At 49.8% G+C, this 24,302-nt stretch overlaps 2 protein-coding genes across 3 annotated transcripts in view; one reads left to right on the top strand and one right to left on the bottom strand.

Moving 5' to 3' along the window:
* The window catches only part of DUOX2 (dual oxidase 2), a 28,989-nt gene extending 26,713 nt beyond the window's left edge, over positions 1-2,276 (top strand). Inside the window, exons 31-34 of the mRNA XM_062625755.1 lie at positions 32-190; positions 348-503; positions 587-715; positions 1,166-2,276. Of these exons, the coding sequence (XP_062481739.1) occupies positions 32-190; positions 348-503; positions 587-715; positions 1,166-1,288 (567 nt within the window). The 3' untranslated portion in view covers positions 1,289-2,276. The remainder of the gene's footprint in view (positions 1-31; positions 191-347; positions 504-586; positions 716-1,165) is intronic.
* An 858-nt stretch (positions 2,277-3,134) lies between these two features.
* Positions 3,135-22,817, bottom strand: SORD (sorbitol dehydrogenase). 2 transcript variants are annotated; one of them, XM_062625767.1, is made up of 9 exons: positions 22,656-22,817; positions 21,274-21,307; positions 20,372-20,536; positions 17,058-17,217; positions 14,362-14,480; positions 13,822-13,887; positions 6,869-7,044; positions 5,958-6,079; positions 3,135-4,405 (listed from the first exon to the last, which is right to left on the bottom strand). In XM_062625767.1, exons 1-9 carry the CDS (start codon positions 22,713-22,715, stop codon positions 4,240-4,242), a joined length of 1,068 nt encoding a protein of 355 aa, XP_062481751.1. In that variant the 5' UTR covers positions 22,716-22,817; the 3' UTR covers positions 3,135-4,239. The 2 variants fall into 2 exon arrangements, with proteins under 2 accessions (XP_062481751.1, XP_062481752.1); XM_062625768.1 differs by having other exon boundaries at positions 6,869-6,999.
* Positions 22,818-24,302: the final 1,485 nt, after the last annotated feature.

Here is a 24,302-nt window from a genome sequence, read left to right as displayed (position 1 = left end):
GATACTCTACTGATGGCTGGTTCCCTTCCAGCTCTATCTGGATGGGCCCTTCGGGGAGGGCCACCAGGAGTGGAACAAGTTCAAGGTGTCAGTGCTGGTGGGAGGAGGCATCGGGGTGACACCTTTTGCATCCATCCTCAAGGACCTGGTCTTCAAGTCATCCATAAGCTCCAAGCTGCAGTGCAAGAAGGTAAAAGGAAGCATCTGAAGCACAATAAGCCCTCCCAAGATGCCTCCTCCTGCTGCTGGCTTCTGTGGGATCCTCCATGATCCATCTGGGGAGGAGCCCCATGTGGGCATGCACAGGGTACTGCCCTCACTCTGAACCTCATCCCCACGTGCCACAGATCTACTTCATCTGGGTGACGCGCACGCAGCGGCAGTTCGAGTGGCTGGCGGACATCATCCGTGAGGTGGAGGAGGCGGACAGGAACAGCCTGGTCTCCGTGCACATCTACATCACACAGCTGGCTGAGAAGTTCGACCTGCGCACCACCATGCTGGTGAGCCCAGCCACCTGCCGGGGAGGCGGCGGGCCATGCCGGGCCATGCTGGGCCCTCTGAAGTGCTCTGATCTTTCTTCCAGTATATCTGCGAGCGGCACTTCCAGAAGGTGCTGAACAAGAGCCTGTTCACAGGGCTTCATGCCATCACCCACTTTGGACGCCCTCCCTTTGTACCCTTCTTCAGCTCGCTGCAGGAGGTGCACCGTGAGGTCAGTGCCCGGGTGGGGACAGGAGGAGGGCACCCACCAGCCATTGTGAAGGAGTGGTCCCAGCCTGCCTCCGAGGCCCTGGAGACCTTGGTGGCCTCTGCACCAAGGACAGGGCAGAAGGGGCATGAACCCCACTTTCCTTCTGGAGCCACAAGGAGCTGCATGAGTCAGAAATGCTCCATACCAGCCAAACACACCCTGCTATGGCAAGACCCTGGCCGCAACCACTGCCCAGAGCTGACAGAGACCCTGGGGGATCCCATCATTCCTCCCCAGCTCCAGCAGCTCCATGGGGAGGTGACAACCTCCCCAAAAGTCTCCACAGGCTGGGGCATGCTGCTTGGCCAGCATCTGTGCCCAAAGCTGCCAAACGGCAAGGGGCCAAGAGGGGCTCGGCTGGGGGAGAGATGGTGTTGATGGCTTGACCCCTTTGGCTCCCTCCTTTTGCAGGTGCAGAAGATCGGGGTTTTCAGCTGTGGCCCACCCGGGATGACAAAGAGTGTGGAAAAGGCTTGTAGGCAGCTGAACAAGAAGGACCAGACCTACTTTGCACATCACTATGAGAATTTCTGACTCTACCCAATGCTGTTTCACCCCTGGGCTGCAGCCCTCATTGTTCAACATCAGTGCCTGTGTGGCAATGCTTCGGGTGGTCATGGTCCTGGGCTCACACCACCACCCCCACAAGAAAGCCATTCATGGCTAAGAGCATGGGTGTTGAGACCAGCACATGGTACAGCAGTGAAACGTTGCCATCACAGCATCGCCCCACGCAGTCCTAGCGTGAACCCCTTAGCCCAGGGCATCCTGCTACTACCTACATACTCCTGCAGCCCCATGCCCAGGATCAGGCTGGCATGACCCAATCCAGAAAATCCAGTTTTCAAGTTTAAGGTCTGCCACCTTGATTCCACAAGAGGATAGACTTAGATTAGACATTAGGCAGAAGCTCTTCCCTGTGCGGGTGCTGAGGCGCTGGCACAGGGTGCCCAGAGAAGCTGTGGCTGCCCCATCCCTGGCAGTGTTCAAGGCCAGGTTGGACACAGAGGCTTGGAGCAAGCTGCTCTGGTGGAAGGTGTCCCTGCCTCTGGCAGGGGGTTGGAGCTGGATGAGTTTTAAGGCCCCTTCCAACCCAAACCAGGCTGGGATTCTATGAAGATGCAGCTTGTGCTCTGCTGGGTGGCTTGGGAAATGTCTCTGAACAGCTTTCGGGAACAGCTTGGTGCCTGCACAACCTGAATTCACAGCACTTTTCCCCAAGACCTGGGTTGTTTGCACATGTTGTGAGGAGCCAGCGAGCTCCCCACCACCCCTCTCCTTGAAACAGGCTCAGCTTTCCTATTGCATTTGCTTGTGCCCATTAGCACCCTGAGCCTTCCCTGGACTTGCAAAGGACCTTAGTAGTGTTCATGTCAGCTTCTTTCAGCAGTATCACCTTCCTTCTATCAATCAGGGATCTTTGTGCTTGTTTAACTGTCACCTGGCTTTGCATTGCTGGGCTGCTGCTCTTGCAGGCTCTATCTGAGCTTAAATAAAACTGATTGATTGAATTTTTAAAGCACCTTCTTGCTTCCTCTAGTTGGGTCTCAGTCACATGGAGACCTGCAGTGCCTGAGCTGTAGTACTGGCCTTGCTCCTGTTACAGAGTATTGATGCAGCCTACTGGATAATGAACACGAGCAAGTTTCCCCCTGCACTGGTGGTGCACATGGTGTGAAGCACAGGCAAAACTCCACAGGCTGTGTCCTACCAGACCCATCACTCCCAGCAATGCTCCCAAGGCCTGTCATGGGAGCAAATTGTAGTCAACGAACCCAAATAATACCTCCAGCCCTTGGGATATTAAACAGTTCCCAAAGACCACACGGAATAGGTCTCAATCTCCCAGCAATAACAGGATCTTGCCGTGGGCAGTGCTCCCCCAGCCATGCCAGTGGGACTGCCCAAGAGGCACTGGCTCACTCCCACTGCTACGCACTGGGCAGCTTCCCTTCTACAGCCACCACACACCCTACAGCAAGGTGCATTTCAACAGCTCTTGGGTGGGTTCTGCTCCCACAAGCGACTGCAGGGCCAGGCTCATGGGTAGGTTTTACCCACTCAGGCCATCACATTAACAAAGCAGCTTACTCAGAGCAGTACTCGGACCACTTCCCCTTCTGGCTATGGACAGTTTCCCTGAGCTATGGCTTATCCCTGTAAAACACAGCGTGGATTTGCAGGCTTTTACTTCTGCCAAGATTAACTTAGCCACAGGAAGTATGAGCTTTGATTTATAAGTGGTTGTTGAAGGTTTCTTGGTCCTGCCAGCACTGAAATCGCCTGCAGCCCCGTGAGACCCAGCAGAGCAACAGCCCAGGAGTTCGCACAATCCCCAGGGCCCAAAGTCACAGACCCCTTCAAACCTCCAATTCAAGGCTCTAATGAACACAAGACACATTTATTGAGGAAAGTTCAGTACCGGCCCGATGAAAGGACTGATCTCTCAGTACTAAAATTAACACAATATAATCAAAGATTAGATTTCTGTTATATGCAACCTGCTACCTTGGCAGTACCTCGTGCATGGCTCAAACTCAGCAGGAAGGCCAGATATCCCAGAGAAGTTACCATCACCATTCATTCACAGTGGTAAAACCTTTGAGTGATGCTGTCCCCTTACTTCTCACCTGTGCTCCCCTCCATGCTAAAAGCCAAGCTGTGCCCCTTGGGATCCATGTAAGCACAGGCCACTCTGCGGTCCCAGCCACAGACAGGGCAGTTTCTCTGCCCTGAGGTGGTCCTTTTGCCCCACAGGGAGCTCTGCTGGGGGGATGACACTGCAGGTATGGTCACAGCTGGCCTCCAGGCTGGCTTCTTCAAAACAGCCCCAGGCTCTGAGCTTTGGGCCTGCAGTTTCCTATTTGCAAAGAGCACGGAGAGATTGACCTGAATGGGCAGATGCTTCCCATAGAGGGTGGGCTGGCCAGGCTTTGTTCCACAGGCTGTTACAGTCCCTGAGCATCCCCGAGGGAAGGTGTAACGGAAGGTGGAGTATTCACACACCCTGTGATTGCCAAGCAGGAAGAGCTGTGGCAAGCACAGCCCTAGGGCAGTGCTGGGGCAGGAAGGTGAAGAACCAGCACCTCTGTCCTTGCTTCACCCATGTGGCTGGTGACATCCTCCCCTGTTGTGTCTGCATGGACAAACCCTCGGGCTATGCAGAGACATCCAGGCTCTTCTGTGTGTGGGGGCTGCTGAAGAGCCAACCATGTGAACCACCATCTCTAACCAAACAGCACTGTTTTGATTCAAACTATTCCCTACTGGTTCTCTATGAGAGAGAGAACTGTTAATACTCTAACGGTGAATCCCTCAGCGCCATTCACCCTCATTATCATTTGATTTTGTAGCTCTATTACAAAGAAGTGCCTGCATAAGGTGACTGTGTAACCATGCAACAGCCATACATATGCCTCCTGTGGCCTCATCAGCGCATCTCAGGCAGGCGGTGACACAGGGAAAGGGCCGGGCACAGCAGCATCTCAGGGGTTCTGGTCACTGGGGTCACACTTCAGCATGACTTTGACCCCTTCCCCCCTCTTGGTTGTCTCAAATGCCTCAAGAGCCTTTTCCAGGGGGAAGCGGTGCGTAACTAAGGGCTTGACATTGATCCGCTTGGATGCGAGCAGGGCAATCGCCACAGGCCACCTGCAAGGAAGATGGAGAGCATAGAATGTAAACAGTTACCACCCTGAAGCCCCACATAAAAGGCATGGAGGAGTTTGGTTTCATTAGTCATTTCCTTAGCTCAGAAACCAAGGTGAGCTTTTCCTGAAACAATCTTCCAGAGGGGGAACCTCAAGCACCAGGCATGGGAGATGGAACAAGCCAACTCCTCTCACCTGGCCTTGCTGCTTGCAGACTGATCACTGTGGAGTTCAAACTCAGTGACTTGGTACAGGGAGAAGAAAAGCCTTAGTCAGCTTCCAACCTCTTCTCTGGCAGAGATGCACTCAATTTGATTGCCTGGCTGCTCCATGCGAATGGGCCAAATGAGAGTGGTGGAGATAGAAAGCAATGCAGCAGCTCACCTGATTTCCAAACTCCCTACACTTAAAGATATTTCTCATTTTAAGGAGGAGGTTGACTACATCTCATAAACCTTTCCTGGAGAACAACCTCTACAGACTAAGCAAAGACTCTTGCTCCACAAGAAATGACAGCTCTGAACAGAGCAGAAACCAGGCTGCAAACATGTAGTGCTGGATCTCAAGCCCTGCCCAAGGAATACAGTATCTAAGAGAGGACAGCTGAACTTCTGCCCTCAGGGTATACCCAAAGACCTTGTGCCTGTGCATGAGCTCTGAAGTTCAGCTCTCTGTAGAGAGCACAAACACCTTCAGACTAGCTGCAGATGTATCTTCAGCTCCAGCAAAATGATGAAAACCAAACACGGCTCTTGCTCATCCCGATGTTCACTGATCTCCAGTAAGACTGATGACGTGATTTCCTTCCATAATCAGCAAGGAGACCAGAGCTGGGCATCACCTGGCACTGGATGCAGCACCTGGGATTTTGACTCTGCCCAGAAAAAAGACTCCCCACACTCTCTGCCGCAAAATGCACAATATAATATTTAGGAAGGTGGATACCAGGAGGCAGCTCCAGGTGGGTCCAGGCCAGGTCAGGCTGCTGCTGAAGAGATCTCCCAGCACAAAGTGTTGAACCAGCTAAACTCTGGGTCTTCCTCCCTGCCATGCACTCTCATGGACAAGCTGGTCCCTTCCAAAACACCCTCAGCACCCGAACTTCCTTTTCTACAGGATGTAAGAGTTAAAGGCAGAAATCCAAGAAATAATGAAAGAAAGATTTGGGTTGGAAGGGACCTTAAGGATCACCAGTACCAATTTCCCTGCCATGGGCAGGGAAATTTCACTAGACCAGGTTGCTCAAGGCCCCGTCCAGCCTGGTCTCTTCCTTCCTTTGCACCAAATGCTACATGAAATGGGCCAGTAAGACAACCCAGCTGGGCTGCTTTTCTGTGGAAACGTTTTCAGTGCAGGGCTCATCCAGGAACCAAGGCATAAAATGCAGGACACATCAGTCACACTGCATTGCTGCACTGACCTTTCAGAGAGACATGAGGTTCAATCAAGTGTAAGGAAAACCAGCCTTTTCCACATCCTCCCTGCTTGTGTAAAGAAAGAATTTCTTAAGGACGGACTTGGAGACACATGAGCCCACCCTGCATGAGACTCACGTGTTACAATAGCGGAATATCCCCCGGATATCCACCTCCCGCACAGCAGCGTTCACAATGGGCACAGTGACCATCTCAGGCCCCAGTCCCACCAGCACCAAGGTCCCACCAGAACGAGTGGCCTGGAGAACAAACAAGTGTGTTATATTTTGCAGAACATCCTGAATAAATAACCCCCCACTTTGTGGCTGTAATGGACTGCCTGGGGCATGGCAGAGAAGCAGGGGAAAGGCAGGATGCTGTCAGGAGCCCATAAATATGAAACACACAGCACATTTTAAATAGCAATCTTTTAAAAACCTCAGAAGGATTTTGGTATCTAAATCTCATTCTGAAAAACTACTGGCATTTAGGAGTGTGAAAAGTACTTCTGGAATTCAATGGGAGGGATTCAAAACTAAAAGCCTGATGTTCCACTGGAATTTCTCTTTTTGCAGCTTGTCTCATTTGTCTCCTATCCTTTCACTGTGAAACCTTTGCCACACTCTCCCTTCAGGCAGTTCAGAACAGCAAAATTCCACCCTTAACTGCTTGACCTGCTGGAATTGTCTTAATTATTGTCTTTATTTGGACATATCTTCAACTTAATGGCAGATGCTGTCCTACTTGTACCAGCTCCCTGACACTGCTGTGTAGTCATACTTGGGGTTTGGGGTCTTACTGCAGTGTCTTTTTAAAGTGGTTAAGCACCTGAGCAACAAACCAGACATTTATCCCTGTGCTGCCTGCAAAGATGGTAACTCTTTATTCATCTCTCTTAGTTTGCTGTCTGACAAGCACCTTCTCTCCCCATATCAAGCCCACTTCAATTAAGCACTATGGGAGTGAGGTAACTGTCATTCACTGTGGCATCCCAAAAAAAGAAAAGCCAGTTCCATTACTGTTCTGCCTTGGGGACAAGTGGTACTCACATAAATGCCAGCCTGGATGCAGGCCTGCACTCCTGTGCACTCTACAGTTATCTCGGGCATGCAGCCAAGCAGACTTTCCACTTTGGAGGCCACCTCCTGTGGGGTCTCGTTCTTCACCTGAATGGTGAAATCTGCCCCCACCTCCTTGGCTTTTTGCAGGCGAGAGGCAGATAAATCTGGGGAAAGACAAAATAACTCAAGAACTGGAGCATGATGTGAAGCTGAAGGGGAGCAAGAATCTGCTTTCTTTACCCCATCTGACGTTTCAACAGAACCACCTTATTGGGTGACCAGCTGCCAACTCTCTCAGAATACAGCATTTGCCAGGGGTAGACCAAAGTAGAAAATTGCAGCCCACTTGTACCTTCTCAAGAATGTATGTAGGTGACCAAGACCAAAGGGCTTCCCACCCTTGATGCAGGTAGGCCACCATCAAGGGGCCCTGATGGAAGCACAGATGTATGGGCTCTGAGCATGATTCACAGGCCAGCACACAACCAGGAGAGGAAAGGGTCTACGTTCCCTCCCTGAGATTCACACAGCCTTTGGTGAGGAGGCAGGGAGGAGACCTGCCCAGAGAAGGATAAGCAATGAGGACAATTTAAAGACACAGGAGATGCCAAAGGCTTTCCAGCTGTAGAAGAGGGTACACTTCAAAGAGACTAAAGTATAAACTCACAGATTAAATCCACACCATGCAAAGCAATGTCTGAGTTAAGGAACAGCTGCCACCACTAGACTTGAGGGGTGTTTTCTAAGACAATCAGTTTGTAGATTTCCCAATTTCTCTTTGGAATACTGACAGTGTGCCAAGACAAACTAGAAGGCCAAGCTTAACTCCAAAGGGCATGCGCATTGATGCCACAAGCAAGAATCACAGCAGGAACAGCTGTAGCCAAGCACTGCTGTCCTGCTATCCCAACACTGCGGAGAAGAGGAACCTCAGTGGAGGCAAAAGCAAAAAGCAGCAGGAGGTCAGGACAGACAGGGCAGTGCTGAGCTACACTTACCCTGCCTGAACAGCGTGGATGTGTCTTACCAAAGCTGCAGCTGTCTAAGACTGCACCACCCAGTGTCTCTCTGACAATGACTCTCATGAAGCAGGTTCACTAATTCACACAGGACCTTCATCCACTGGTGAAAATGGACTGTACAAAACCATGTTACACACACACACAGTGAGTTAACCTAGGGAGAGCTTCCAGTGAGGAAAAAAAAACACCACTCACTTCTGCATTTTAGTTCCCTGGCTTTCAAGATTATTTCCTGCTGCTCACACCCTCAAGGATACCTCTCAAAGGGCTCTAGGCAGAGGCAAGGTTGCTCTGACCTTCCTCTCTGATGGCCCAAAATCACATGTCTATAGACAGCACAGCACTGACAGGAGAGCACAGGAGGCAGCACTGACTGCCTTTCTGACATGAGACATCAGGCTCAGAGGATCATGAATGTGGCTATTCCACTTCCAACAGTACTGGATGAGAACAGATCAGGAGCTCTCTGAGGGCTTCCTCAATGAACCATCTGCAGATGCTTTCAGCTGAGAGAACTGCAGAATGCATTAGTTATCAACACTAAGTGCGTCCCTGCTGTTACAAACCTCTCCTATCCCTTCACCCTTGTTCTAACAGCACTGGAGGCTGCTGAGCATCTCTCCACTAGTTTGCGTCACAGATGAATGAGCAGGCAAGCCCGAGAAAAAAGGGAGTGGATTTGGTAATACAGTGGATCTCAGATACCCCACTAACACAGAGCTACAAAGCTGCTGATGCTAAACTTCTGCAAGGGCATGGCTATACTCTGGTACTCTGTCCAGGGAGGTCTCAACAGCACTGTCATTATCTTTTGATTATACACAAAATGGTTTGTAAAATGGAGTGAGCTTCCCTGTTTGGCAGCCACACTATGTCTTCTCTTTCACATCCCCTGGAAGGAAGCCACCCATCCCTCTCCATGTCCTGGCTTCCAGGACATCTCTGGAGAGAAGGAGGTGGAGAGCAGAGGAGAATGGTATTTCCTATGCAGAAACAACCTCTTTGTCTTGCACTGAAGCAGTGGTCTGGAGGGGCCTGTGTGCTGGCACTGGAAAAAACACCTGGATCAACGGTGGAAACTAAGCTGTAACACCAAAAATTTCCTAGATCCAAAACTGAGGGATGAGCAATGCCTCCTGCCAGAGGCCTAGAGGCTTGAAGACTCAGAAAATAATGCTGTTACCAGGGGCATCCTCCTCTCCAGGGCACATAGTGCACCCACCCACCACAAAGAGGAAAACGCCCTTCTCACTAGGGCACAGTCTTCAGAAAAGTCAGAGATGGGTATGGTGTGAAAATATCAAGGGAAAAGAGAAGAAGGGCAAGGCTACTGCTCTGACATGAGCCACTGACTCAGCCCCAGTGCTGGAAGGAAGCCAGGCCCCAGGACCTACCCTGCCCATCACAATGCGAACCTGATGTTACTTAACCACCAGGGCAGGCAAAGGATATGCCCCACCTGCAGCAGGAGGGCTTGAGATGCTGGGTGTGGACACAGCCACCAAGATGAGCACCCAGCGACCTGTGGAGGGAGTTTCAAGAAGGGATAACGAACGGTAATAAAATGCAGACGAAAGAGAAATAGACAAGGCTGGAAAGTAAGGACAGCATCACTCTGGAAGCCTCAACACGGGCTCCCATTCCTGCAGCTGCAGGATGCGTAAGTCATGTCTGTCCCTCCCAAACTGAACATGGCCTCAGGCCATGTGTACAGTCATGCTTGATCCTCTGCTACCCAAGCTAGAGACCTTCTCCTCTTGCTGCTGGAGATCCTCCATGCAGCGTGAGCATGGACATGGGCATTTTTGAAGCATCTAAAGTACTAAGAAACACTCCTGCCTGGCACTGCTGGTGTCAACCAAATCTCAGTGTTCAGCAAGGAGACCATGGGGGCTCATCAGTGCTCCCAGCAATGGACCAAACTCCCCATGAAGTTTGGTCTCAAAACACAAGCTTGCAGCAGTCACAGCTGGATTCAGCCACTCAGAATATCTGCTCCATCAGTAATATATTTTATAATATCTCTTTGGCAGAAACACATCCAGAGGCACTGTCCTACAACAGGCCAGCCAGTGCATTTCAAAGTGGCTACAAAAGTCACTCTCAGGCAACAACCCCCCATTCCCCAAATTTCCTATAGTTCGCCTCTGGTTTGCTATCTGCTTGTGAAGGAAGTCCTCACATCAGAGACACAGGACACAGCAATACCATCTGACCTGTGCTAACACCTTGGTACACCTGGCCTAATTGAATAACCACTGAGCATCTACTGAAGCTGACACATGTGCAGGTTATCAAATGAGGTTTCTGCATTGTTTACAGCTGCAGACACTTGTGAGTCTCAAGAAGGACTAAGTTGTTCATATTTTAAACCTTACCGTGGCTGAACTCCAAAGAGCTCTTGGGAAACTGGTCACTTACACAGTTAAACTGTTGCATCTTGCCTCTAGGCAGAAATCTGCTTTCACCTCCTGGCTGCGGGAGCTAATGAAAGCTTTGGCTGCCAGGATAAGAGCAGCTTGTTCTTGTATCTCTGTTCCCACAGAGTTATCAAATTACACTTAAGCTTCTTGTGATGTTCTTAAACCAACTTAACAGGAAAATATCCTGACACTCTCTCACTTTTTGTGCTGATCTTCCTTCACAAAGGAGTTGAACTCTGATCAGTTATTCATCTTCCCTGACTTTGACTCCATGGCTTCTGAGGGCACCAGCATCCAGGACTTCAGATTTAGATAGCACAAGGGGAATTTTCATTTAAGCAGGAATTGCTAATTGTACCTTTAGTGACAGAGTAAGTCAAAACAGCCCAACACCTCCGTATGAATACCCAGTGTCACTTCACTTGCTGGGGAATAAGACTGCTCTTTTACATGCCTCTAAGGAAAAAAGCAGCTTTTCAGAGCAACAGCAGTGTACACAGCAAAGCAAGAAGGACAGGAGAAGGTGCCCCATAAAGATCAATCACACTCAACAGCAGAGCGGAGAAAGCCATAGACCTTAGGGAAGACTAGATGAGGACCCATGAAACAAACCGATCTTTTGCACCCAACTGCAGTCCATTAAATACATCAGCCTCCCCTGAGAAGGCAGAACACTAGACCGCCAGGAATAAAGCACTTCAGGGAGAAGAGCAAAGGTTATCAAAGCAGCAATAGCTTTTATCAGGAAAGCTGCTTTCTGGGAGGAAAAGCAAGGTTTGACACACATGGGACTTTGGAAGGGTAGGGCTGAGTATTAGTCTCTACCTATAGTGCCAGCTGGTCTAAGAGAGTCTAAGAGTCCCAGAGAAGGGAAGAAACCCCTTGGGAGATGCAACTGTCCAAAATTCATTGACTCCAGGTGTGCTACAGACACTCACTGCAGAAGCTACAGGAGGTCACGAAAAAGCTCTTCTAGATATTTCTCTATTTGTGTGTGGTTTGTCAAAACACACACAAACATCTGAAGCCTGAAGTGCTGCTCAAAGTTCTGCAAAGACAAATCTGCTCACAGACAAACATCTCATAAAAGCTCTGGGTGATGAATTCAAAGAATCAAAGTACAGCAGAGTACAAGAGAGCCTTTGTGGGCAGACAGTCACCTCACCTCATAGGTATTGGCTCCTAAAGCTGATGAAAAAAAGAGTTCCTTGAGAAGGGCAGCAAAATCCCCAGCAGCAACAAGCCAAACTAAACCCATTCCTCAGCTCATGTCACAAAGAAAGATCTGACTAGGGACTGCCTCTGAGCATCTCAACCCATCACTTCTGAGGTGGGAGAATTCTACAAGTCAGGACCATTACCTAGACCAAGGCGTAAAGATATGAAGGAGTTAATTCCATGTAGCCAAGCTTGCTGACCATACAAACCAGGCATCAAGAACTTCCTATGGCCACGTGGAGCCCTATGGCACATACTATATACACTTGCTTGCCAAAGGTCCCCAGGAGCCGTCTACAGGCAGAGGCAACAGCAGCCCCAGTGTTACAGGGGAGAATGCACCCAGACAGGACTGGAGATGGGTGGGCAGGCTGGCCCAGCTACTTCAGCCTCACCAGCCCCTGCTAGCTCACCAAGCACTTCCCCACCCAAAGACCAGGCCACCCACCAGCTCCGCTTGACAGCAAGGTTTCTTACACGTGACTCAAGAGGCAGAGCTGCTTTTCCTGCTATAGCAACCAACATCCTCAAACACTTCACAAAATCTGGACTGATCATGTTCACCAGGCACATGCCTGCAGGGTTGGGCCAGCAGAGCCAAAAGTGCCCTGCACTTGGCAGCAAGAGGATTTAGGGAGGAGAAGGCAACGATCTGCCTTAGGTTTTCACATGAGCTACTCCTGAAGGATGCTTATGCAAAGGCAAGAAGGTAGGACATGAATTTTGTCTCTCAACTGAAGCTGAACACAGTAATTGAGAGGGCAAAAATACTCTTGGCTCTAAGTGTGGGAGGTGGAGTAACAGCCTTCTGTAAGGTTCAGGTTGGGGCTTTGGCTCCAGAATGCTGTGGCAACCTGTGCTCACTGTCTAGTCATACCTGTAACTGCTCCTCCCAGCCATCAGCACTCAGAAAGATCCAAGAGTAGCAGCAGGAGCTGGAAACACCGCTTCCGGGACCTGTTCAAAACCCAGGTGGAAATTCCAAGCAGGGAACTTCCTGAGGTTACTCCCTCTCTCCTTTCTTCTGGGCAAGCTGTGCAGAAGAGCATAACTTTTGAGGAGATGGAAGCAACTGGGCTGCGTTAGCATGGCAAAGAGAAGGGGGGATCAAACAGCTGCCTGCAACAACCAGAAGGGCAGCTGCAAAGATGATGAAGACTCATTTCAGTTGTTGAAGCACCTGAGAATGACAAGTTTGTGAGTGGATCCCAGAAAAAACTTCTTCGTTAAGAGGTGGTACAATCCTGGAGCAGGTATCCAGAAAGGTGATCTCCATCCTCAGAGGTTTTCCGGATGCAGACAGACAAAAACATGGCTCAAGCAGCAGCTAGACTAGAAATCTCCAGGACACAGTTATTTAGGGAAGGCCCATTCCTGATATGCAGAAACCCTGAAAAGCCATTTCAGTCATTAAGGATCATCAGAGGAAAATGAACCCTTCAGCAGGACAGCAGAAAGAAGGGCAGCAAAGGAGGACTGGAGAGGCACAATGTGGTTGCACACAGAAAGGACTGTGCAAACACTGTGTCCGTTTTATCAACTAGCTCTACAAGAGAAAAAACCTGCTCAGAGCAAACCTCCAAGAATAGCTCCAAACAGGGTCTCAAATACGGTGTGTTGCCTGGCCTGCATACCTAGATGAAGACTAGAAGCAGATATAATTAATGTCTATAAGCACTACAAGGAAGACAAAACACAATCCTCAAGACTTAATCTATGAGCTAAAGGCAAAACACAAAGTTGAGGTCAGAAAAGCTCAAAATGGAAAAAAAAATCCAAAACCAAACCAGTTAGTGATCAGAGGCACTGGGAGCAAGCACAGCTTCTGTAACTGCTTTGTCATACACACAAGACACACTGCCTCTTCCCAAAAGACCTGCTCAGAGTTTGAAAAAGGTCTCTAGACTTGACTCAAGGACCACTCATTTTCCTCTGGTTTACTCTTCTGGAAGTACTGTAGCTACTCCACCAGCACAACCTGTCTGTGCTAGGAAGCAGAAGTTCCTACACTGGCCGGCTAACCTAGCAGAGAAGCACCAGCTGCAACCTGCATCTTCTTACAGAACTCAGCTAGTGCAAGATCAAAGACTTGCCCTGGGGAATGACGTGTTTATTAGGATGCCCTCCAAACAGGCATACACTACTACTCCATTCATGAACAGACTTTCCACTGTGCTTGGGCTGCCTTCCCTAGCAGTTACCTTGAAGGGATAATTTGGAACTAGTCAGCATTGTACCGTGGGAAACGGGCACACTCTTAAGGGTTAAAAGGACTTACCTGTAATTACCACAGCTGCTGCACCCATCATCTTAGCAACAAGCACATTTACAAGGCCAATTGGTCCTGGGTACAAAGGGGAGAAAAGAGAACATATACAACTGCCAGACAGCCCCAGCCATAGGCTCTGAAGTTGCCCAGAGCTCAGCATGTTCCTAGGCTAAAGGAGGCTCTGACTGTGTTTCAGAGCTGTTCACCTGGATCACAGTATCACCATGACTCCAGTGTACTGAGACCAGCTGCTGAGAGAGCAGCTACTGCTACACAAGGGAGTCTGAATGGAAAACCACTACCCACTCCTCTGCTCCCTCAAGCTGGTAGGCTCAGCACACCCAGACACTGCCTTTTGCATTTGGACTGCTCAAAATGCAGCACTGTAGCTCAGCATGGGTAAGACAGACTCATGGTCCCCTCAGCATCCCTGTAACTCTGCCATGAGGCATGCCTACAGCAGAGCCCAGAAGCACATCTTGCAGCCTGGCTGCTGCCTTCCATACCACAGCAGGCAGAGACCCCCAGATCTGAATACATTCACTGTACCAGAGCCAGACACGAAGACTTTGCTTCCCAGAGTGACTCCCGCTCTTTTGCAGGCATGAATTCCCACTGAAAGGGGCTCAATAAGGGCTCCTTCTTCAAAGGTGACATTATCTGGGAGCCTGCAAGAATCAGACACAAGCAACAGTCACTGAAGAGGTTTATGAGGGTGATGACTAAAGCCACAGAACTCAAAGACCAAACACTGCTCTAAATCATGGTGCCAAAATACATTCTTATGCCTGGTCTGAGAAATGCAGGGCTGGAACGCTTTCAAAGAAGTTATATTGCCTCTTTCCCTCCTCTGAAGCACCAAAGAATAACAGAATGGTTTGGGTTGGAAAGGACCTTAAGATCATCCAGTTCCAACCCCCGGCCATGGGCAGGGACACCTCACACTAGACCATGTTGCCCAAGGCTCATCCAACCTGGCCTTGAACACTGCCAGGGATAAAGCATTCACCACTTCTTTGGACAGCCTGTGCCAGCGCCTCACCACCCTCACAGTAAAGAGCTTCTTCCTTACATCTAACCTGAACTTACTCTGTTTTAGCTTCAACCCATTACCTCTTGTTCTATTGCTATTGTATCAAGTGCACCTAAACCAGTTTCCAGTGAAGTATGCCCAAGCACCAAAGGCAGAGACCCACAAACTTCCCTACATTGTCTCTCCAGAATGTGGTGAGTCAACCCAAAAATTCTTTTGCCACTCATTTGGAATAACCCCCACAGCTGCCTACCCTGAAGGCTGCCCTACGGCTGGGACCTACCAGTGAGCTCCCAAACCCCTTATCTGGGTCGAATCATTCAGCTCCACACTTTTAGAGAACATCTTACTGCAAATGCTGATGCCACATGAAGTAAAGGCAGCCAGATCCAGGTCTCTCATCATGCCCTGGATATCCTCCCCTGATGCACCAACTGTTTCAACCAGTGGACTTGGCCCAGCATAAACCCTCCTATCAGCAAGGAAAAGTGTGTACAGTGGGTATCAACTTTTGGACAGAAAAAGCATCGTAACACATTAAGTGATGGAAAAAAGCAGAGGGGATAAAACCTTTCTGAACTGTGGACAGAAATAAATCTCAGCCCCGCAACCCAGTCCTCCAGAAAGCCCCCGGCATGGGCTGTTACACTGTGAGAAAGGTCTTTCTGACAGCCCTGGGAAGCTCAAGGTCAGATCTCAGCCAGGCCAAAGTAACGGAAATGACAGCTGTGGGAAGTATCTGTAAGATAGCTCTATGTCCCTTATCTCCAGGAGGCATTATAGGACTGACTCCAGGAGTTCAGTTGTCTCAGTTTGGCATCACGTTTCCAACTACGGGGTCTGCCCTCCTCCATCAGTGGGGAGGGCAGCTTTGCAGCACGATCCCATATTACTCAGAGCATCCAACACAGTCTGTCCATCAGCAGAAGGACAGATAATATCTGCTTAAATATATGAGAGACCACTGAGCTCAGCCATCATCTCTTCTAGGCAAATCTATGCTGGCAGAGGCATTTCATGCCAGGGAATCTGCAATGCATCAGACAGGCCTGCACTGCTGACCTGAAACTGAGAGCACTAGAATCAGGCTTTGGATTTCAAAGCTTAAAATAAAAATAAATTAGCCAGCGTGGTATTTCCTCAAATTGGAGAAAAAAGACAACTACAAACCCACCACTGCTTCCCATGCAAAAACTAGTGATGTTGTCAGAAAATGTTAATAACAGGAAGGCAGTGACAGCAAGTCTGGACGAGTTGAGAAGTGAGTCCCACCCAGTCCAGCACGTCATCCCACTGCAGCTGCTCGGGATCTACTCTGAAAGAAGCTTCCTGCCAGAGGACTTTCATGAGAAAAGCATTCAAGTGCCTCTCCCAACAGATTGATCCTGAACACTTCCTCTGCAGACACCAGAGATGCTCCTGCTCATGGAAGCACCAGCTCCCCACGGACTGAGAAAGAACAAGCTCTGGCCTCAGGAGGCCACTACCCTAGATTGGTTTTAAATCCTTGTGTAAATGCACTTCTGTGGGTATAATGTTTCAGAGATTTAATCAGGTTTCTGGTTTATCTGCCAGAGTACATAAGGGCAGACTTGCTTTTAAGCAAATGTGTCATCCTGACACAGTTAAGTACATACTCAAGTTTGCTGAACTGGATATGAAAACAGATGTGTAATGCTGGCAGCTTAGTGGGGCCACTCAGCACCACACAAAAAACCACTTTAGCAGGGACACTGCTTCCTGTTCCTGTTCTGCTCTAGATAGGATGACTGTTCTAAATGACAGAGGAGGGCATCACCAGCCAATGCGGTGCTTCCTGAAAAGCAGCAGTAAAGCTAACTCAGCTCAAAAACCTTCAGGCACTGTTCTTAAAAGGCAAGGACACAGAAAGACAGCAGAAAAGAAACTAAGAGCAGGTAACAAATATGAGAAGGGAAATAATTAAAGTGTAAAACAATGGTGACACCCAGGAAATATGCAACACGTTTATGTCTATCACCAGAGGGAATAAACTACACCTGCCTGACAAACCCTTGCAAAGTGGCAGCCATCCAAGCCTTATACATGTTATTAACAGGTCAGAAAACAATTAAAACCTGTTGTGTGCAAGTAAAGAGTGCTCACTGCAATACTCAAAGGGGCCAAGAGATGATTGTTTCAGCTAATCTTTCTCAGGGAGTATTACTTCTCTGCAGAGGGAGCACCAACTAACTTGTAACAGTAGCTGGCATTGTGCTTGTAGTAACGGCACAGGTTCCCATTATCAGGAGGCGTCGCGCAGAAGAAGATGGCTGGGGACAGGTTGTAGCGGCCAGTTTTGCAGAACTCATCCATTTCCCTTGGGACACCAGGCTCGATGGCCACTCGATCACCTGCCAGGGTGAAAGCAGGCTGTGTTACTTAGGAAGAACGTGAGTGCATAGGTAGCACCAACCGACCACGTAAGACAGCATGAAACCTTGGCACAGAAGCAGCATGAGGGACATCTGCTGAGAAAGATCACGCTGCACACACCAGGCAAGTTCCTAACACTCCTTCACAGTGGCCTCATCCCCAAGATCTTCAAGTTACTTGAGCCAGTGTTTCAGAAGCACAGACACATACAAACCTCTCTCCAGCTGCCCTGCACTCAACCTTAGCAGATGAAAAGGCAGTCCCCACCCCAGGCAATCACATGGTGACCAGAGCTTTTTCAGAATCCGTAGTAATTGGAAGAGGAAATAATTGGGACAAAGTAGGGGATCTCTGCTGGCCACCACGGGGCCAGCTGGAAAGGGCTGCCCCTTCGGGAACAAAGCGTATGATGAAGAAGCAAATCCAGGAGTCATGAAGAACTTATTGGGGAACAGAGACATCATCATGGCCTGATGGAGTAACCTGGACTGCTGGAAGGACTCATGCTGCAGGACAAAGAGCAATTATATAATTGCAATCATGAGGCAGGATGGATTAAATAACAAGTGTGTGACTGCAGTACAACTTACCAGTATGCAAGGGACACAAGACAGTCCATTTTATTTGGCAGAGTAAGACAAAGGCAAATCTCTCAGCAAATCTCTTCACTAACAGGCTTTTAGTCAGAACAGGGACAAGCAGGAGGATGGACAGAAGTAAAGCCATCCAGCCCACTGCACCACCTCTGAAACAGCAAATGGGGGATGTCTCAGGGTGAGAGAAGCAGGACAAGCACGTTCTGAATGTTCTCCCAGCCTCTCACTATATTCACCTATGGGCCTCCTAAGCTGCATGTGGCTTCTTTGTAAGTAACCCTCAACATTTTCCTTCCTCCTTCCACCACGTAAACTTTAAGGATCCGTTGCCACGGCGGCCTGCACGTGAAGCTGCTGCATCTCAGTTAAATGCAGCATCTGGCTCCCACTGTCCCCTGCTATTGTATCAGAGGAATCAGAGAACAGGCAATCTTCCACAGAATCATAGAATCATGGAATACCAGGTTAGAAGGGACCTCAAGGATCATCTGGTCCAACCTTTCTTTGCAAAAACACAATCAAGACAAGATGGCCCAGTACCCTGGCCAGCTGAATCTTAAAAGTATCCAACACTGAGGAATCCACAACTTCCCCAGGGACATTATTACAATAGCTGATTGCTCTCATTCTGAAAATTTTTCCTCTGATGCCCAACTGGAATCTTTCCAGAATTAACTTGTGCCCATCACCTCTCATTTTTTATGTGGGACTCTTTGCAAAAAGGGAGTTTCTGTTGTCTTTGTAACCACCCTTAAATACAGGAACATGGTCATAAGGTCTTCCCTGAGCCGCCTTTTCTCCAGGCTGACCAAGCCCAGCTCTCTCAGCCTTTCCTCACACAGCATCCCAGGCCTTAGATCACCTTTGTGGCACTTCACTGGACCCTCTCCAGCCTGTCCATGTCTTTTTTGTGCAGTGGGGACCAAACTGACCTCACTATTCCAGGTGTGTCCTGACAAGCAGTGAGTAGAGTGGGACCATGACACCTTTATGAATAAGGTGATGCCTTTGTTGATGCTCCCCAACATCCTGTTGGTTTTCTTTGCTGCGGCTGCACACTGTTCACTCCTGTTGAGTTTGTGTCCCCCAGGACTTCCAGGTCCCTTTCCACAGAGCTGCTCCCAGCCTGGCAGATCTCAGCCTGTGCTGCACTCCTGGAGTGTGTTCTCAGGCACAAGCCCTGGCACTTGTCCTTGCCGAACTCCATGATGTTCTCATTAGCACATGCTTCCAATCCACCCAGGTCACCCTGCAGGGTGCCTCTCTCTGCCAAAGTGGCCACTTCCCACTCAGTTTGGGTACACTTGATCCCACCTTCCAGATCATCTATGAAGACACTGAACAGGGCTGGGCCCAATACTGATCCCTGAGGGACCCCACTGGTGACAGGTCCCCAGATGGAGGAGCTGTTCACCACCACCCTCTGGGTGCCCATCAGCCTGTTGCCCACCCACTGCACACACCACTTGTCTAGACTGTAACACATCAGTTTCTCTAGGAGAAGGCTGTAGGAAACTTTATGTGCCCTCTCCCTGCCCTCCATGAGCCTTCAGACCTGGCTCAGATGTCCTTGAGTTGTCCCTCCAGCTCCTAGGCTCAAGTTCCTTAGTCATTTGTCATAGAGACGCTGCTTCACATCTTATCACCTACGTGTCCTCCTCTGAAACTTTTTCACTTCTTTTATATCCCTTTGGAAAGCAGGAGACCTGCATGCAGAGCTTCAGATGTGCAATGATGTCCTCTGAGTCTCTACCCCTTTCCTAACATGGATTTGCATTTTTCACCATTACTGTGCCAACATTAGCATGCACTGTGTCACAGTCAAAGGTCTCACTCTTCAGCAGTGATGGTCAGCCCATTTTAGATATGAAGCTGGTTTTATTTATTCTGTCATGGACACAACTTTCTGTTTACCTGCATTGAATTTCACCTGCATCTTATTGCCCCAGCATCCGTAAGGTCTCTCTGTAACTCTTGCTAGCTCTCCCATGTCTTCTCCACCCTGCCTATGTTGCTGCCATCAGCAGACTTTGACAATTCACTGCTCAGCCCATTTTCTAAGATATTCACAAGCATGCTGAAGTGTAGAGGTCACACCTGGGGCCTGGTACAGTTGCTCCAGTGACCTCTCTCCACTGCAGGGGGCCATTTGTTCCTTCAAAAACATACACAGCAAAGAAACATTAACAGCAGGTTGCTGGCAAGAGCAACATATGTGCTTTTTGATGCTTTATCTAGCTTCTTCAAAAGGCACCTTCTACAGGCATTCATCCCACTCTGCATTAAACTGAGGTCAGACCCGCTCAAAATACCCCATGATAAAGTATAGCTAAGAATTCCATAAACTACAGTGGCAAAACTGCGTGATTAATTGCAGCACAGTGACAATCTTTGAAGGAGAAGGTCACACTGTGCAATTCACAGCTCAGAACATCAGATAAATGAATGTAACAGAAAAGCACAGCCTGTTATCAACACATTCTCCAGAACTGATCCACAGGAAAACAAATAAAAAGACAGTTTTGATTCCAATTACCTGGCTTGAGGTGAGTCACCCCTGATCCCACTTTGACCACAGTACCGGAAGCTTCATGCCCCAGCACCATGGGATCCTTCACAACAAAATCCCCAATTCGACCGTGCTGCCAGTAGTGAACGTCAGAGCCGCAGATCCCCACGGAATGCATCCGCAGCAGGACCTCTGAAGAAAGGGGAGAAAGGTCCCTTGTAGAAAAACCTCCCTCCTTGGCCACTGGGAGAGCAACAGGTGTGCTGTCCCTGTGCCCCACAAAGGCCAAGCCAGCACTGAAACATTTTATATATATATATATATAAAATATATATAGTATATATACTAGTACATGTATTTACTAGAATATATATACCTGAACTGCACGGGCACACCTTAGGATTCATAGGACCCCTGAAAACACAAAACTATACAAGGATTTACAAATCAGGAAAGCTTAAAATATGGTAAGGCCCCTGTCAAAAAAAGGTAATACAATCTAAGAGGGGCATGACTATTACTGGAGCAAAAATAAAAGACCAAGTCCATTTAAGTTTTTCTTCTCCCTAAGTTGATTTCAGCCCTGGAGAGTCAGTGAATCAAGCTTCTTACAAGCCCATATGCCTGGCCTATTACTACATAGTCCTCCAGTAAGGTCATCTGAAATGTCCCAAAAGCCACTTAATGTGAAATACATGAACTGATGAAACAGGAAGCAAAAAAAGCCAGATAAGAGGTGTATCTGTGACTGCTCCAGCTCTTCTTTTCAAGTGGAAATGCAGCGTTATCTTTTTCAGCCACGCATTCTTTTTTGGATTTATACTTTCTCAGTATTATTGTATCTCTATAATATCATGGAGTGACAAACGAGAGTAAGAAAAGAGAGATTAGTAAAGAAAGCAGACAGAAGCAGTCATCTCTAGACCTACCATTGGGACCTGGCTCCGGGATTGGATGGTTTTCCTATGGACAAAAAGGAAGAGAAAAATCATTCCACAAGAATCAAGAAAGGTGTAGGAATTACAGGAACACAATCTCACCTACATTGATATAGGTTATGTATCAATAACACAGATAAGTTTAGACTTCACTGCCTAGACTCCTTACACAAGCTGTGTGTCAGTGCAAAGAGTGCCCCTGGCAAACTTTAGAGAAGCCCAGGAGGGTCACACCCTGAGGGGCCACCAGTAAGGCCAGGGGAGCACTGACAACCACCTCCAGTGTCTCCAGCAGTACGAACATCCCAAGGAAAACTCACGCATCTGAGTGTAAGCCAGTTTAGAGTCCAGCAACAGATTGGATGGGGCCAGATCCACCCTCACAGCAGGGGTCAAGCTGCACTTGCTTCTAGTGAAAGTGCAGTTGTATCAAAGGAATTACCCATATGGACACCATTTGGCCTTTGGCACATGCCGCCTGACCTGTGCAGGAACTGTAAAAAATCAACTGCTTCCCTGATAATCATCCCCTAAACAAGCTGCTGCACATAGCCAAAGTCTGCATGTTCGTTAGAGCCCTCCTGCCAGAACTGTTTGTACAGAAAACTGCCTGTCAATGTTTGCTCATGTAAATCTTCCTTCCCCAGTTTGGCACTTCCCAAATGGGCAAACACAAACCTTCAGCAGCGCTGCAATGATTCTAGGAATATCCAAGGAATTACTGGAATATCCAAGAGCTCAGTCAGAAAAGCAGAATCAGACTGAAGCATCCATTGACAATAAAGGCCCCGTCTCCACGAGGGTACAGACATGACCTGTGCAGCTGCTCCCTTTGAACTCTCCTGCTGCTTCTCACTTGGGGTCTGACATCAAAAGCAGGAACGTGTCAGCCTCCAGTTGGGCTCACACTGTCCAAGGGGCTGTCTACCCAACCGCACCCACCCCTTGTCCCTCCGCTCCACGTCTCTCCTTCCCCCCACACGACCCAAGGAGGGGCTCGGGTGGCCCCTAGCCATGGGGCAGCCCCAAGCTTTGGGATTCCTGCACCCTGCCTGTTTGGTCAGTCCTCGGACACTGGTGCAGCCGCTGCCCTTCCCGCTCCCATCCCAGGGGCAGTTCAGCTCTGACCCGGCACCGCTCGGGAGAACCAGACACCCCTCATCCCTCAGCCCCAGCGGGCTCCCGGCCCCTGGGAGCTGCCCATCGGCCCGGCTTGCCCCGGCTCCCTCCCATCCCTGCCCGGGCCGCTCTGCCGGGCCGCCCCTCCGCCTTCCGGCCCTGCCGCCCGGCGCCCTCTGCCTGGGCCCCGCCGTGCCGAGCCAAACCGGACCGAACCGCGGCGGCCGCGGGCAGCCCGCTCCTCCGGCCCGTACCAGGCGCAGGTCCCCGGCTCGGTGCACCACCACGGCCAGGTTCTGCCCCGGCGCCGCCATGGCTCGGCTCGGCTCGGCTCCGCGCCCGGGTCCAAGGGCCAGCGCCGGGGCCTCCCACCGTTGGGCCGCCCCTCAGCCCCCGGCAGCCCTCTGCGCCCGGCTCGGCACCGCCCCCGCGGCACGGAGCGGGCAAGCGCGCGCCACAGCCGGCCCTCGGGTCACAGAGCGAGCTCCAGGCCTGGGGCCCGGAGGCGGCCCCGTGGGGCCAACGCCGCAGGGCAGCCAGGGCCCAGCAGGCCCCAGATTCCCCCCGGCACCTGCATAGCCTGGGGGCAGCTTCGCCTGGCATCCCGCTGGCTGCCCTCCCTGCACCCCGGCACGGCCGCGGCCGGCCTTGTGTTTCAGAGAGTAACGGGGTGGCTGCGGGCCCTGTACCCTCTCATGTCGTGCCCGCCCGTATGCATGCTGCTGCTGCTGTGCAAAGTGCAGCGGGTTGGCTGAAACCACCGCTGGTGTGTGCTGGCAGCGACCGGAGCTGTGCACTTCAGCTAAAGTTCAGGCAAACGTGGGCCTGTGGGCTTGCCTGGCCCCAGCTGGACACAGGAATGGGGCTATGTCAGCTGTGGAAATGCCTTACCAGGGTTAAAATAGATTTTGGTGATGCTGGGTTTCAGGGGTGAAAGGGTTTCCACCCAGACTTGCCAAAGATCTCAAGATTGTCCGCTCCAGTGTCCCCTGAGAGCATTCTGAAGCTGAAAACTTCACAAGCTTGGAAAACCAGAAAATGGACATGGTACGTCATGCAAAGTTGCCAGAACCAGCTGAAAATAGCCTGCACTTTTAATACTGTTTTTTCCTCCTGCTTGCATGAATGGGAGTATCTATGAATTTGCTTTTCTTGCAAAAATGTTTCACCTTCCAGGCAGGCGAGGGCATTTCTTTTCCCTCCATCAAGGTCATTGCCTGTACTGTGTACCTGAGTTGGACTGGGCATGAAATGAGTGGCTGTGAGCCAGCCCTGTGGTTACTCTGAGGACTGGAAGAAGCTTGCGTGTGAGCAGAGCTGTGTCAGAACACCGTACTCAGTATTGACATGGTAATACAATTCCTGCCACACACACTGCCTCAGTAGGTGAAACAAGAATATTTGCATATCTTCAGAATACTGAAAGATGGGGAACAGCCTCTCTTCCTGGATACACTCATATTCTCAAGGCACCCATTTGCACCTCTCCTTCTTAGGATGTATTTGCAAGCAGCCTCCAAACTTGACTTGCTGTGTGGATTGTCTGTGTTATCCTGTCCGCATCCCAGCATAGAAGGTGCTATGAAATCCCCCAGCTCTAGAGCAATGTGCAGCCTCTTTGGCTCCCTAAATCTGAAGAAGCGCTGGAGGCATGTACTGGGGGCTCCGCTGGGAACTTGGGGCTCTTGCTGTAATACACATCCTTTGGGATCTTACATGGGTTTTGCTCCCCAGGTACATTGCGGGGTGTTGAGGGTTCCCCTGGGAGCTGTCACAGGAGTCATCTTCAACTCCTGTATCACTAAGTCCTGTTCTCCTGATGGACTCTCTTCCCCAGTATTGCTAATTTTCAGATAAAGCCCTGAATAAGTGGAGTTGCCTAGGCTTATACATGTCTGAGG

Source organism: Pezoporus occidentalis, unplaced genomic scaffold (genome assembly GCF_034315485.1).
Source record: "Pezoporus occidentalis ecotype Australia unplaced genomic scaffold, CSIRO_AGI_Poc_V1 ctg282, whole genome shotgun sequence".
In the NCBI taxonomy this organism is placed as follows: Eukaryota; Metazoa; Chordata; class Aves; order Psittaciformes; family Psittacidae; genus Pezoporus; species Pezoporus occidentalis.
This window is presented reverse-complemented; position numbering and strand designations above follow the sequence as displayed.

Bases quoted from the DNA above. Each gene is read 5' to 3' on its own strand.
- SORD (XM_062625767.1), bottom strand. From the start codon at position 22,715: ATGGCGGCGCCGGGGCAGAACCTGGCCGTGGTGGTGCACCGAGCCGGG. The intron at 20,537-21,273 runs GTAGGTCTAGAG...CCCTTTCTTCAG, and splicing joins CCCGGAGCCAGGTCCCAATG to AGGTCCTGCTGCGGATGCAT. The intron at 6,080-6,868 runs GTGAGTACCACT...TTTGTTCTCCAG, and splicing joins GCATCCAGGCTGGCATTTAT to GCCACTCGTTCTGGTGGGAC.